At 46.1% G+C, this 15,699-nt stretch overlaps 1 protein-coding gene across 6 annotated transcripts in view; it reads right to left on the bottom strand.

The window, feature by feature from the left end:
- Window positions 1-891: 891 nt before the first annotated feature.
- The window catches only part of spen (spen family transcriptional repressor), a 36,372-nt gene continuing 21,564 nt past the window's right edge, over window positions 892-15,699 (bottom strand). For all 6 annotated transcript variants that reach the window (XM_072702393.1, XM_072702394.1, XM_072702395.1 and 3 more), the window contains 11 exons: window positions 15,237-15,437; window positions 14,948-15,099; window positions 14,516-14,641; window positions 14,208-14,321; window positions 13,964-14,077; window positions 13,362-13,462; window positions 4,923-12,780; window positions 4,367-4,684; window positions 3,568-3,762; window positions 3,223-3,381; window positions 892-3,099 (listed from right to left, as the gene is read on the bottom strand). In XM_072702393.1, coding sequence (XP_072558494.1) covers window positions 2,968-3,099; window positions 3,223-3,381; window positions 3,568-3,762; window positions 4,367-4,684; window positions 4,923-12,780; window positions 13,362-13,462; window positions 13,964-14,077; window positions 14,208-14,321; window positions 14,516-14,641; window positions 14,948-15,099; window positions 15,237-15,437 — 9,470 coding nt within the window. In that variant the 3' untranslated portion in view covers window positions 892-2,967. The remainder of the gene's footprint in view (window positions 3,100-3,222; window positions 3,382-3,567; window positions 3,763-4,366; window positions 4,685-4,922; window positions 12,781-13,361; window positions 13,463-13,963; window positions 14,078-14,207; window positions 14,322-14,515; window positions 14,642-14,947; window positions 15,100-15,236; window positions 15,438-15,699) is intronic.

Genomic DNA, 15,699 nt, shown 5'->3' with positions numbered 1-15,699 from the left:
TAGCATTAGAAGTTATTAGCATGCCTGAATTCTACAGGCAATTCCTTTGGCCTTATTGTTTGGTTTTTGCTCTGAAATACATTGTCAGCTGTGGGATAATATAGACGGTTGTGTGCTTTTCCAAATCATGTCCAATTCATTGAATTAACCACAAGTGGACTCCAAAGAAGGTGTAGAAACAGAAACAAAAGTTGATCAATAGAAATGGGGATGCTCTTGAGGTCAATTTCAGTGTCACAGGAAAGAGATGTTTCATTTTTCGAAGGGGTCCTATTATACTTTTCTGGTATTTCCCTTCTCCTTTAGTATGTTATATACACTATATGGGCAAAGGTATTGGGACACACCACTAAATCATTGAATTCAGGTGTTTCATTCAGACCCATTGCCACAGGTGTATAAAATCAAGCACCTAGACATGCAGTCAGGTTTACTGACATTTGTGAAAGAATGGGTCGTTCTGAAGAGCTCAGTGAATTCAAGCATGATACTGTCATAGGATGCCACCTTTGCAATAAGTCAGTTTGTGAAATTTCTTCCAGGAGTTTCATGGAATGGGCTTTCATGGCCAAGCAGCTGCATGCAAGCCTCACATCTCCAAGCACAATGCCAAGCGTCAGATGGAGCGGTTTAAGGCACACTGCCACTGGGCTTTGGAGCAGTGGAAACAGGTTCTGGGACTTGTACAATGATTGACTCAATAGGTGTCCATGCAGGTTGAAGTGTATTTTTGAATATAGGAGAGCTCTGTTATAAAATGTAAAAATCAGCCCAACAATCTTCATGCTGTTTGACATTACACCATGCAAACAGTTTTCGGTTTGTCAATGATGTAAAGTTTGCTGTTAAAATGAATTCTCATGAAATTCTCTCACAGGAAAGCAAAATTCATTCAAAAGTGTAAACATTCTAGTTTAATGCTTTTGCTTAAGAGTTCTGACAAATGTCGCAAACACTTCAAAATTAAAATGTAGTCACTGATCATTTAATGATCGGTGGATTGTATAAACCAACGTTTTATTTTACAAAACATCTTAAAATAACCTCATAGAGGAACAATATATTACACTCAAAATGAAATTGGGTACAGGGACAATGTTTAAGATTGTTCTGTTTGTTTTTCTGTTGTTTGTTTGATTTTTTTTTTATTTATGTATCAAAATTATAAGTGCCTTCAACAATAGAGGTGTCAGCCTGCAGTCATACAAATATTTACACCACAAAACTGAGAAACATGGTTTACTTTCGACATCGGTTTACACTTAGTTCTGTCTTTTTCAGACTGCTTTGTTTTGTCTGACAAAACAAATTGACCCTGAAAAATAAAACATTAAAAAAGACACAGAAGGGATAAATGACTATTTACACCACGGTTGAGAGACATAGAGCTCACACATCCACTATTGGCTCTGCTTGAGTCCCATTGCTTTTTCCCTTCCCAATTTCTTTTCCTTGAAAGTCTATAAGAATGTTTCAAACTCAAGTATGGCATTGTTATCGTACAGTCACCCCTTTCGCTTCCTACTTTTGCTTAACACGTATGTTTTACAGGGGCAGACATTCAAGGGAAATTGTGGTTCAGGAAACATTCACCAGATGTCAAGAGTTACTGTAAACGATCAACTTACAGAATGGCTTATAGCACTTTTTTTTTTTTCAAAATAGACAAGACAGAGTAGCAAAGAGGGATAAAATTAAGTAAACCGTTAAAACAAGACAGTCAAGCTAGAAGCAATTATGAGTAAGTGACAAATACAAAGTCAAGTATGAAAATAAGATTTGATTTTAATTCCTTTTTTTGACTGCATCATCTTAAAAGTCATTTTGGCACAGATTCATGTTTAAAACAATATGTCTGTGAAAACCATCACCGGGAGTGACCATTCTTCTTACTGCCACTTCTCTTAGTTATGCAAGTTCATCTCCCAGCATTGTTAAGTCTTTAAATATTTATAATATTTACAAGGCTCTCACACTCCCCTTACATCATTAACCTTTAAGAAAAAAGTATTTGTCTCAACTTCCCCCTGTTGAGCTATAATGTGTAAACTGTACAACTCCAGAACCCCCCGTGTCCCTGGGGGTAGGAACTATGAGGAATAAGAGTGCCATCTCTCCAAAAGCAGTAGTAGGTTAATACATGGGAAACCAGTAGTAAAAGTGAAGATGACTGGCTGGCTGGGCATGATTGGCCACAATTTTCTCCCATGACATAATCTTTCCCAGTATCACCATACGGCATACAAACATGGCAGGTCTCTATAGCCTCCACCTCACTGCCATCTGCATCAATTCATAAATCTTCAAGTCCCTGTTTCCGTCTTTTTTCCCTCCATCATAGTGCAATGGTTGATCCGGTCCATTTGTAGGAAAAAAAAAAAATCACGATCTCTTCAACGAAAATAAAATCCACCTTTTTAGCTGTTCTCAGACTCCAAGTTGTTTTCCCCTTTGATATGTCTTTGGAACCCCTTCAGTGCCAGGCCCTCACAGACGTAGGGCAGAGATGATCATAAAATTGATCACTTCGCTATAGCCTGGCTTGGCCTCCCAGGAAAGGTGGAGATGCGGAGCAGCATTGGAAGGGTGCAGGGCAGGTTGGCTGACAGTGTAAACAAAAAATCAAATAACGCCCATCCAACACCCAGCTTGTACTTTCCAGCTACTTGGGAAATTAAGGGTCTCTGGAGAACTTTCCAGCTCGTTGGGAAATGAAGGACCCCTGGAGAACTTTCCAGCTACTTGGGAAATGAAGGGCCTCTGGAGAACTTTCCAGCTACTTGAGAAATGAAGGGCCCCTGGAGAACTTTCCAGCTACTTGGGAAATGAAGGGCCTCTGGAGAACTTTCCAGCTACTTGGGAAATGAAGGGCCTCTGAAGAACTTTCCAGCTACTTGGGAAATGAAGGGCCTCTGGAGAACTTTCCAGCTACTTGGGAAATGAAGGGCCTCTGGAGAACAGGTGCTGCTACACAGAGGCAATAACAATCATCAGATGGGGCGAGATGCTGGAGATGCTGCTGAGCAGGTCTGGAGCCAAACGAGACAGGTGACTCTCTGAAAACTCACAAGGCGGGAAGATCTGCAGCACGTAGGCCGGCTGGGGAGCAAAGGAAGCGTGTCACGGGGTGGGCATGGGATGGGCACACGGGTCACCATTTCATCCACAGCAAACCATAGGCCAGTCTGACTCCTGCAAATTGGTAACAATACACCACATTACCTGGTTAGAGCCTGGATTTGGGACGTTGATGATGCCAGCAGCCTGCTTGGCCTGCAGGTAGGTAATGAAGCCGCCTTTGAGGGCATGCGTCTGGTTCAAGACATCCTCCTGGTCACGTCCACACGGAAGAGCCAACAGGAGGCAGTAATCACTCTCCACCTGAACAAATAATATATTAAAAATACTGCATGACCGGCTGCTATTATCACTGGGGTAACAACAGGATGATTCTTTGCAAGCATAATATTTTGCAAAAAATAATAAAAATCACGATAAAGGGCCTGAGAGCAGCAGATTATTTTAGCTAAGTCACTGAACATGCAAAGAGCTGGGTACTGCAGTCACCATCATCCGCCGAGCGACTCCCTCCAGCTGAGAGGCCTCCAGTCTCATCCTCTGCACGATACGCAGCAGAGGCCCCCCCTCCGGCGGGGGCAGAGAGCGGTGTGCCAGCACGTTGTTGCCTGAGACAAAGTGCAGCTGGACAGCAGCTGTATCGTTCTTTAGGGCCAAGTGTCCCTGCCACACAATAGGGTACTTCTGCTCCGGAAAATATTTAAAGAGAGAAAAAAATCAGTCAGCTGCATAACTACTAGTCATGCGTCGCATAATGACAGCGATACCTTCTGAGGAATGTGCCATTAGGTCATTTCGACAGTGTGCAAGCATCGTTAAATGTACTTAGATAAACCTAGATGGTATAACCTGAACCATTAGCATTGCTGTTTATTACCATTATCAAGTATTATGTACTGTATGTGCTTAACTTTTAATATAACTGGCAGCGCAACAGATATGTGAGTAATGTGTTAAGCTATGTCATTACAATGGCTACAACATTACTAGGTGATAAGGAATTTTTAGTACCGTTATAGTATTCTCATGGGACTACCATCATTATGGGGTGAATTAAATGGTGATATACGGTACATGACTGTATTTATCTTTACCGTGACAAAAACAGTTACATAGCTATTTACAGAATTTGCTCATAAATGTGTGACAGAAGCTGTCTGGGTTAGGACAGTCCTGAACCGGATAAACATTTGGAAGATAAATATGTCTGTCACAAAAGTATTGTTAATGGTACTAGCAACAGATGATCTTCTGTCTCTTGATCTTTTATCCTTTAGGTTTTTCTCACCTTAAGCAGCTGCACCATGTCCACAGTGCGGCTTGCTGTCTGCTCCAGCTTGCTCTCATCCCGCATCTGGCCAGAGCCAGACGACGGCAGGTGAGACGGTAGGAAGGACACGGAGCCCTTCGTCACGGATGTTTGCGCTGAATCCAGTTTGTGAGAGACTGGAACGGGAGAGACGTACGACGGTGAGCCGGCGTCACCCTGTGCTCGGGAGAGGTCGATAGTCCCTGCGTGACGATGATGTGACGCCTCTGCTTTGAGGTCTCCAACTGCTCCTGAGGACACCTGAGCAGTTTTGCTCCTGTGACTGTGCTCGCCATCCTGAGAATGAAGACAAAAATCATACAAAACCAATCAAAATTTAGTAATAACATTAAATTAAAAAAAACTGATGTTCCACGCATACATAACTTGGCACAATTAGGTATGACCTGGTAGCGGTGACAACAGTAGCCTAAACAGACTACCAAGAATTATATCAAGCTATATTTGACAGAAACACTAAAAGTATTCAAAGCTCACATTGCATGGACTCTCCATTCTGCTCTGACTCTCTCACCTGTGAGGGGGTGATGCTGCGGGGAGGAAGGTTGATTCCCATGGCAGAGGGAGCAGCATACTGAGAGTGAAACCCCCGCATGTCTCGGTACACTGCAGAGTATTCTGGGAATGTGTTGGCAGCCCCTCCATGCAGAAGCTGCACCCCCGGGTTGGACACCATGACAGGCGCAGTGGGATGTGCCCCCAAGATCCGGCCTTCAGCGTGTGGAGACTGCGGCACTTTCACATCTGCGGTTTTGGAGGAGTCCTTTCCTGCCTGTGTCGCACCTTTTCCGACAGGTGGGGTTTTGGAAGAGGAGGATGAAGAAATGTTGCTAGTGGAAGATGAGCAGCCAGTTTCTGGGGTACGGGCTTGGCGTGCCTCTGTGGATGCATGCTCTCCAAGCTGGTGGTGCATTAGTATCCTTACATCTCTGGATGGTAGGCCATACAAGCTAGCTCCATGGTGCAGTCCACAGTAGTCACTTGGCATCACCATAACATCTGACTGCACCTGAGGTGCAGATGGCCTACGCAGTCCCTGATGAAAGTGTCTGACATCATCCTCCGATGCCCCACTGCTGCCCCCAGTGCAGCCTGTGTGGGACTGCAGCACCATGTCTCTGATGCCTGCAGGCTGGGGCGTGCTTGAGCGCTGCTGGGTCCCCGAACGTGGAGAGGCTAGAGTCTCCGAACGCATCCCATAGCCTATCCCAGACAGAGGAGGAGTGTTCAACCTCACATCACCCTGAGAGAGGTGGCTCAGAGAAACAGACTGAGTGACACTGTGAGGAGGCATAATGACCGACTGCTCCTGGTGATGTACAAACTGGGACATAGCTGACATGCCCGGGCCAAGGACCACAGAAGTGCCAATGGGGGACACAGAGCTACTCGGAGGGCAGACTTTGGAAAACGGAGATGGTGAATGGCCCGAAGTTCGGGGTGAGTGAGGCTCTTGTTTCAAGTGCGGCACAGTTCTGTCGGTAGGTGTCCCAGGACTTGAACCCATGTGGTTCCCAGACAGAGAGGGGTGGTGGGGACTCATCACAGGGCTCAGGTTAGAGGACTGAGGTTTACCTGAGTCAACCTTGAGGGGTATTGGATCAGTTACCATCCCTTTTTTAATATTCTGCTGTTGCTGCAGCATAGCCTGATTGTAGATCAAAACCTGCGAGCTGCTAACAGACTGCGAGTGCATTTTCACAGTGCCAGCCTGAGGCCCAGAATGATATGTTAATTCTGACTTGTCTGACCCAGGAATCTCCTGTTTAATGGTAGAGATGACAGGCTGAGTGTTGTAAGACTGACCAGCTAAAACCCCCCCACCGTGGCTATATGCAGTTTGTGAAGCCTTTGGGGTGGGGGGCTGGGAAGGAGTGAGTGGCTCCTGCTTAATCTGGGGTTTAGATACAGATTGTTGGAACTCAATGTCAACTGCACTGGCTGGTGGAATCTGGCTGATCTTTGCACTTATACGCTGAGGCCCCTCAGTCTTCTGTCCGGAGTAACTCAGTACCACTACACCCTCAGAGGTGTTCACCCTCAGCCCAGGGCTGGCACCTGTGCTGTAGGCTGCACTCTCTACCATAGCTCGTCCTCCACTACTTCCTTCTTCGCCTATAGCTAGCCCATGATACCTGTTTTCACTGATGCCAGATCGATACTTTTGCTTCGGCAGTGACATCCCCGAGTTACGACTGCTCAAGGAAATGCGTGGTGCCTCGTCCGAATCAAAGGGGATTGGAATGCGGCTTATAACTGAGGTACCTGTTGAGGATATTACAGAATTGACCATTTTCTCACTATAAGCTTGCTGGACCTCAGGTGGTGGTGGTAGGGACGACTGCTGGTGTACAGGATGGGGGGTGACAGTCGAAGGCCTTTCATCAGGTATGCAGGGCTTGACAGTTATCAGCTCACAAGAATTGTCATTCTCTGACATCCGTGGATCCCTCATGGAGGTTGTAAGAAGTGTGCTTGGAGCTGAGTTATTTGAGGTTGATACATACTTAGGTTCCATAAGGATTTTGCGCAAAGTGCTAGAACTAGGGTCAATGTCCGACGCTTTTGTATCAAGTGGTAAGGTGGAGTTTCCAGAAGGTGGTACTCCTGCTGTGGCTGTAGGAGTAGAGGGACCCGTAACAGGGATTTGAGGTGCAGATGGAGCAAGGACACTGCCATCCTCAGAATGATTCTGCCAGTCTTGGGGGGGGACAGGCAGCTTGCAAGTACGTGTCGGGGAGAACTTCAGACTAGTTGGAGAAGGTGTGAGTGATGCTGTACCTGAAGGTTGCTGCTGCAGCTTGCTGGTTGAATGAAAGGCAGATTCTTGGGGTTCTGGTTGCTCAACTGCAGGCTGTTCTGCTTCCTTAGGAGTATCCACAGCTTCAACAGTTACACGTACAACTTCCTGTTTACAGGAGGCCGCTGTAGTGACAATAGCTGCTGTAGAGGCTGATCCAACTTTGGGTTTCAGAGTCTGTGGGTCTTCAGGGATGGACTCTGGCATTTTTACTGGGGTATGTTCTGGTTCTAAAACTGCCTCCTCTGTCACATCCCCCTTCCTGTTGGTATGGGTTCTACGGCTTTTAGACTTCTTTTGCGGTTTGGCTCTAACTTTACCACCTTTCCTGGGAGTGCTTGGTTGAGGAGACTCATCCTGGGTAGAGGCCTCACCGGCAGCGGATTCTGAAACTTTAGAATCTGGAATCAATCCTGTGTCTGTGTCCATAATGATAGCCACGTCTGTCTCTGGTTCCATGCACTCACTGGTACTGGGGATTACCAGTGGCTCTGGGGTAGGGACAAGAGTTGCATAAGTAGGTGGGGCTGTGAATCCATCTGCTTCAGCAGTAATGGAATAAATGGCAGCTTCAAGTTCAGTCTCACTAGAAGGATTTGCAGGCTTCTCTTCCTCAACCTCATTTTCTGGCTCCACTGTTACCGGTGATATCAAGGTTGGTGGTTCTGTTTGAGGTTCCTTATAAACTGGAAGGGGTGGCTCCACACTGAGTTTAGCAATATTCTCTACTGCCCTCTCCAGTTCCATCTGACGGGCTAGCAATGCAGCTGCCGGATCAGCAGGAGGCTCGGGGTCTGACAACACCTCTTCCTTATTCTCAGAACTGAGCTCTGACGCCTTGATGAAAGGAGGTGTCAGTGAATCTTCTTTCGCAGATGCACCTGACTTGGTCTTTTTTAGAGAGGTGTCAAAAGATTCAGACTCCTCCTCACCAGAACGCAACACACCCTTCACATCATCTACACTCAAACGGATCTCAAGGTTCTTCAAGCTCAGGGAATTATCCTCTATTGCCATCTTAGTGTTGCGTGTCAGTCTCGGCGCTTTTGTTTTTCCACTCTTCTCAGTTGGTGGCCGCTTTTCAGTGACTGGCGTTTCCAGCTTATCACCAGCTTTTTCTTCATCTAGTTTCCTTTCAGTTAGATCTGGAATATCACTGTCTTTCTCTCCTTTTTGCATTGTCATATCTTGTATCTCATTTCCTATGAGTTTCCCACACTGCTCAAGCAATTCCTCCTTTGACTTAGCTGTGGAATCTAAAATACCAGCAGCATCACCCCCTGAGCGCTCCGCCTGCGGACCTGTATTCTCAGATGTTTTGTCTGCTTTGACTCCCTTCCGACTTTGTACAGAGCTAGCAGGTGGGGATCCTTGGTTAAGCTGCACTTTCTGTGTACGTGGTGAACGCCACCCTTCAGCGACTTTGGCAACTTCGCCGCTGCTACAAAGGTCTTTGCTGTCAGTTTCTTCTCCCTCTGATGTTTTCGGTGGCTCTCCCTTCACTGGTGACATATCTTCTCCTCGCCGACGTGTTTTGGGAGGGCGTCCTCGCCGGGGTGGGGCAGCTAATGTGTCCTGAGAAGGCTGCTGCTGCTGTACTAGCTCTCTGTCAGCACACCGCTTGCGAGTAGGACGAGGGGATTCTGTAACTTCCTTACTTGACTGCTGAGGAGTCTCATCCTCTACAGGGGTTGCATAAACAGACCTTACATTTCTGCGCCGAGTCCTGCCATGTAGCAAGCTCACCTCATAACTTTGATCTGAGTCTGGAGCATGAATCGGGGACTTAGCAGTGTTTTTAGAATCAGTGGCTGGTTTGAAAGCCTCTCCTCGAGGAGAAGACGCCCGTTTAAGCTTCTCTCTGTCAATTCGCTCACTCTTGCGTATGGCTGGTTTCTCAGCGCCAGTTGTTTGGACCAGAGAAGGTGCTTGTGCTGGGACTGGTTTAGCTCGTTTGTTCTTGGGTTGTTTTCGAGGTGGCAGCACTGGCTCAACCTCAGTTTCAGAGACCAGCAATTGAACCTCCTGGGACTCTTCAATTTTCTGGGGAATATTATTCTCCGTTTGATCACATTTTTCTGACAAGGCCTCTTCTTTAGTAGTATCTGTGTTTTCCTCAGATTTAGGGGAAGCAGGAATTGGAAACTCCGTAGGGTGGGGCTCTGGCTCTAAACTGCAAAGCGAGGCACCAGGAGTAGGAGGTTTAACATCCAGGTAAGAGGACTGTTCTACAGTAACTGTATTTTTTACTGTATTCTTGGATTCACACAACTCTTCCTTAGAATGCATTTTAACTTCTGCCTCAGAGGAAATGGCCTCAGGGGTTACAACGCTGCTGGGGACAGGTGGCGATATCTCTGCCACAGGCAGTGAAGGAGGCAAGTAAACATCAGCAACATACACTCCTTTTTCTTCTTTAGCAGAAAGACTCTGTACCATGGGTTTATCCTGAGGTGGTGTCATATCTCGAGGTACTGAAATGGGATGTGAAACTGCAACTCCTGCACTAGGACTGATGGGTTTAACGTCTTGGTCCACAGTCAGCTCAGGCACTTTTGGCGATGACCGTGACTGTTCCTGTTCACTTTCTTGCAGCTTTTCCCTCTCATGCCCATCAGCACTATTAATTTTCTCTATCTCTTTGGGTCGCAGGTCCCTTTCTTTCTGTTGCTGTAACTCTAAAAAACGGCTATGGAAAAGTACCATAGGCTCTTGCAGGAGGTCAGTTCCACCTGTTCCAGGTTGTACCTCAGTAGAACTTTGCCTCCCAGTATATCTACTAATGTTCAGTTCTGTGTCTTGATCCTTGCGTTCAAGATGTTGCAGGCGCCTTGAGTCCTGCTCAAAAATAGAGCTGTGGAGAAAGCGAGAGGCAAACAGCTCCTGTCGTTCATGTTCTTCTGGCTTAGGTTCTTCTTTTTTGTCATCAAGCTTGCCCTCTGAGTCAGTACGGATTTTCTTTTTCTTCATGTACCAGGAGGGAATAGGCCTTGGGGCAGACTCCACCTTTTCCTTATCTTTGGTGCTTCGGAAGCTGGCGAAGCGAGAGTCACGATCCAGGAATGACCAGTTATCCTCTCGGGACGAGGACAATGACTTTGCTCGTTCCAGCAATGCTTTAGTGTCTGGTGTTATAGTCTGGTCCAGTGCAAAGGAATAAAATTTGTTCCTCTCTAGGGAGCCAGACAGCTTGAGGTCTGACAACCTGTCTTCACGTTCCCTAAGAAGGAAAGAGAGAGATGTAGATGGCTTAGGGGAGTGGTGCTTGTTCTCACTGTCCTCATCAGAGTCTGACTGTACTTCTCCTGGCTCCAGCTCACGCACAAGGCGCTTGCGGATGCCTTCACGTTTCACAATGCTGCTTGGGAAACTCATGTCAAGTCGTAATGGGTCCTGTTTCACCCTGTTCTCCCAGCGCTGCTCCTCCTCACACCCCAGAGACACAACTTTCACTTTAGACAATTCAGTATGGGAAGACCGTCCCCGATTACTAGTTGAATCAAAGCTATACTTCAGTATATCCATGTGTGAGTAGACTTCTAATTTAGGTGAGTCTTTGGCCTCTTTTATAGAAACCAGTCGAGGTGATTCTGCAGTATTGTCTTCCTCTTGGTAGGGAAAGTGCCTTAGCCCTGGCATCGAGGAAGTGTTTTTTTCAGAATCCTCACTCACTTGCCGTGAACTTCTATAGTTTCTTTCCCTTTTAACATTAATATCAAAATCAAGAATCTCCATCTTTTTACGTTTGTTAGGTGGAGAGTCATCCGTAACATCCTGAGGTGGCTTTCCCACCTCATGCACTAAGCTTCTCCGATCAAAATCCTCAGAGTCTGCACCATGTGCATTTTCAGGCTTATCCGACTTGTCATGCTCCTGCAGCTGCTGCCGGAGCCTTCGGTTCTGCTCCATTTGTTTGCGGCAGCTTTGAGAGTGATCAATGTCCACAGAAAGACGTTCATCAGCCTCCCCAGCACCTTTTTCCTGCACCAAAGACTGGTCGACTAGATCAAGGAAGTTTGGTTGCTCCTGTTCCTCTATATCATCTTGATCCAAACTCACATCGTCAGGAAACATCTGGGTGATGTGACTTTGATTCTTAAGGATGATCCCTGTCTTTCTTCCTGGAAAATCAACCAGATCAGTGCTCTCCTCTGCTGGTTCCCCCAGTCGTGCCTGCAGGTCAAGGCTAAGCCCCAAGCCTACAGGCATTCCCTCTGTGTCCAGCTCTTCTTTTGGGCTACAGACAGTAACCAGCCGTTCTGATTTACCTTTGCGGTGCTCCCTCTTATGTGCATCCTTTCGAAGGATCTTCCTATCAGCTTCCAGTTCTTTTGCCATAATGCTGTCACATGATTTCTTCAGTCCCACTCGGCCCTCTTCTTCCTCCTGGATCCCCCTTTTCAATCTTTCTATTTTTCCAGCAGAATCTCCAAAACGTCTCTTTCGAGCAGCTAGTCTGTCTACCTCTATAGTTGAGTTAGTGCCATCAAACCCTGGTTCAGATTTCATGTGCTTTTTAGGTTTTACCTTGACTTCCCTGTCTACCACTTCTACCTGGCTTGCCAAACCCTTTTCCTTAGAGACTTTGCACTGCTTGGGAAGTTCTCCCTTCTGAATATCCTGGCGTGAAGTTAGTCCTTTTTGGTCAATGGAAGATGGAAGGGGAGGAGGAGAGCGCACAGTGTCATTCTCACCCTTCAGGCGTTGCTTTTCCCCTGCAGCCTGCTCCAGCAGTTTTCCTTCCTTCTCCTTGACCCGTGTGAGCTGCACCACGCAAGGTGGAAGATCAAGGCGCCCTTTTCCGGCAGTGTCCTTCTCTTTGACAGTTACCTTACCACCTTTGCATCGAGGACCTGCCTCTGGACTGGTCTCCTGATCTGGTTCTGGGTCCGTCTCAGATGAGGGGAGACTGGGGGACGGCACCTTCAGCTTCCTTAACTTCTGCTTCTCCCCCTTCTCCCCCTTCTCTGCTTTTTCCTTACGCACAGCCCGTTTATCCTTCTCACCCCCAGTGGCACGTTCTAACTCAAATAACTGCCGTTCTTTCTCCAGCTTCTCATTCTTGCTGTACCAGTCAGGTCGTGCTTTATCAGGTTTCTCGTAGCGGGGAGGTGACAGTGAGCTGCAGCTTCCGCTCCGCTCAGAGGAGCGGCTATAGATGCGGCGCTCAGAGTCACTGGGCAGACGCTCAGATGGGGATGGAGAAGCGGCAGGGCTAGCAGCACGGCGGGGATGTGAAGGGCTCTGGCTGCGTTCAATAGTCCGTCGGCTATGGTCACGCTCACGGTCTGTTTCAAAACGTTCCCTCTCACGCTCTCTCTCCCGTTGTAGGTAACTGTATTTCCGAATGTCCTGCTCATAGGGGTCACGGTAATCCCTGTATTCCCGAGGGTCATCATAGTAACGTGGGTCATAATAGTCCCCCTGGTATGGGTCCCATTCTGTGTAGAACTCCCGACTCCTGGCAGGGTATTTGCGGCGTGGATCTTCAGTGTAGGTGCCTGGAGCACGGACATTTTCATAGTATGCCCGCTCAGCTGAAAATTCATGGTAAGGTGGTCTACGCTCATCTCTGTAAAAGACACAGACCAGATAAGAACATAAGAACATAAGAAATTTACAAACGAGAGGAGGCCATTCGGCCCATCAAGCTTGTTTGAGGAGAACTTAACTAATAGCTCAGAGTTGATAAAATCTTATCTAGCTCTGATTTAAAGGAACCCAGGGTTTTAGCTTCCGCTACACTAGCAGGAAGACTATTCCATACTCTAACTACACGCTGTGTGAAGAAGTGTTTTCTCAAATTCAGTTTAAAATGTTCTCCCGCTAATTTCCACCTATGGCTACGAGTTCTAGTATTTAAACTAAACGCTGGCAAAAGACTATTTCAGAACATGTTCAATAATGGAGCAGCTGTTTTCCAACTTAACAGCTTTGAATACATTCATGCATCACAACTCTTCACAACCAATGAACAGAATATGGAGGGATGGGTCAAAGAACACTAAGGTACTATCAAAAATACATGAAAATGACACTTTTTTGTCACCATTTTAAATTAATCATGAGATTCATTGCATGCATAAGAATGAAAAAATATCACACCCAATTCACTGTTTTCCAGCAATACTACACGTCACATAAGCTACATACCTTCGTTCAGATAAGATTTCATAGAAGTCTCGGATATCCTGCCCAGACGCCTGCATTGAGCGATAAAAAGCCATCTGGCTCTCTTGATTGGCAAAATCCACCTGGAGACAGACAACAGTGGTATCATTACATATCTCAAAATCTTTTAACAAGGCAGTTTTAAAACAATTAACAACATAAATGCAAAGTAAAAATATATTCTTGATTTGGTCTGTTTCTATTCAATTTAGCCCACCAATGCAACTACCAACATGTTTCTCAAAACCCAAGAAATTAATTAGTCAAACATATATTTTCCCAACCATCCATCTTCCAACCACTTATCCTGGTCACAGTTTTGAGGAGCACAGAGCCAACACAGGAAGCTCAGCGTAAAGGCTGAGCTCCATCGCCATTCACTGCAGGGCACATAGACACACACATACCCAGTTAGAAACACCAGTTAGCCCACTTAGCACGTGTTTACACTACAAGTGGAGACTCACATTTCATGAGAACATGCTAACTGCGCACATCTCTGGAGGTACGAGGCATCGGAGCGACCCACTGAACCACCATGCCACTGCAGATATACGGTTTTACAAAATAAACAATTTTCTGACCTTAATTTTGTTTCCCCCGATTTTCCAGCCCTTGGTTTCCTTGACAGCAGCCTGCGCATACTCAATATTATTATACAGAATCAAGGCCATTCCTTTCAGTCTGTCAAACACAACCTGGAGGAAGCACAAACAGAATCAAACAGGTGAACCAAGAAACAAGTACAAAAAGGACAGTGTGCGTCAAGGTGCTGTCGATATTTTATTCCTCCACTTCATGCACCAAGCAAAGGAGTGTTCTGGTTACCTTGACTACATGTCCGTATCGACAGAAGTGGCGTGTGAGGTACTGTTCTGTGATATTAGAAGACAGGCCATCTAGCCACACGCATGTTGTGGGCATGCTCTTCCCGAAGCCCAGCTACACAAGCAGGAGGCAACGTTAGCATTTCCAGCAATACTACAAAAGCCATTAACAATGTCATATGCGAGGGAAACCCTGCATTTAGAAGGTAGGAAGAAAAATATATGGTGTTTGCTTAAAGTAATTAAAGTAGTCACAAATGAGCAGAAAAACAACTACGCTACATGATAAACGATGAATCAGTGACACACCTTGAGCCTGTTGTTGCCCAGGTACTCCCCATCCATCTTCTTGATGGCCTTGCAGACACTCGCAATGTCACAGTACTGCAAGAAGGCATACTGGGGGGCGCCGTTCACTTTTTTAATATCAATGTCCTAGATGTGGGGAAAAGAGAAACTTTCAATGACAAGCCACGCAGTTTCCTACATGAGCACAATGCATGAGCTCCATGCAGGTACATGGAAGAGGTTGCTCAACACAGACTAGAAGCTTATATCAGCTAGCATGTGATAAAAAAGCTGTACACCACTTAGAAAGTAAACAGTATGGATTGCTAGTCAGAGAACTGACAACCAGCTCCGTATATGTTCTGGGAAGATCTAATTATTAACACTAAAATGGCTGAAATTCTCTTAGAGGGAGTCAATAATTTATTTTTCAGTTTCTCGATGCACACATACCACAATCTCCCCAAATCGCTGGAAAATGTTGAGGAGGTCATGGTAGCTAGTTGTCTTCTCCAGGTTGCCTATAAACAGTGTCCGTGTAGCTTTGGGATGAAATTCATCAATGCGCTCATCCAGTGGTCGGAACTCATTCTCACTCTCAGTCTCTGAGAGGTGTAATAATAAAGGAGAGAAAACATGCAAACATCAGCCAACAGACATAAAAGGCTGCAAACCATAATAACAATTTAAAAAAAAAACAGTAGAAAGCAAAAGATTCAAGGTTTTTGGAGGTAGGACGTACCTGGCCCATTCCAGGCAGTGACGTCGATTTGCATCCCAAAGAAAAGCTTTCCTTTAGAAGCACACAGAGCCTTCTCCTGGTCCTCCTGCTGTCGGAAGAAGACTAGTCCATAGCGCTCCTCTGAAGCTCCATGGATCTGCACTGATGTCACCTTCCCATACTTCTTAAACTCATGGAACAAGCCGTCCTTCAGGCTGGTGTCTGGTGGTCAGAGGTGGTCAATTGATGGTCTGTTTCATGAGATCTCTGTAATGATCAAAACCACTTACCATGGCCTTCCATGCTATGGGTACAACACGTAGCTTCCAGCAGAAGTGTTACACATGGAGAGGATATCCAGTTGCTCCAAGTTTGAGCGTTCTCAGGTTTCTGAACATTATATTATATCATATATAACATGCACTTCAAAACTACCCTTACCAGTCCTGACACCACAAACGAACAAGCTGATTGCCTTGATTTA

The sequence above is a fragment of the Paramormyrops kingsleyae genome, chromosome 18 (genome assembly GCF_048594095.1).
Source record: "Paramormyrops kingsleyae isolate MSU_618 chromosome 18, PKINGS_0.4, whole genome shotgun sequence".
NCBI classification, from domain to species: Eukaryota; Metazoa; Chordata; class Actinopteri; order Osteoglossiformes; family Mormyridae; genus Paramormyrops; species Paramormyrops kingsleyae.
The sequence above is the reverse complement of the archived record's forward strand: the minus strand, read 5'-3'. Positions and strand labels throughout refer to the sequence as shown.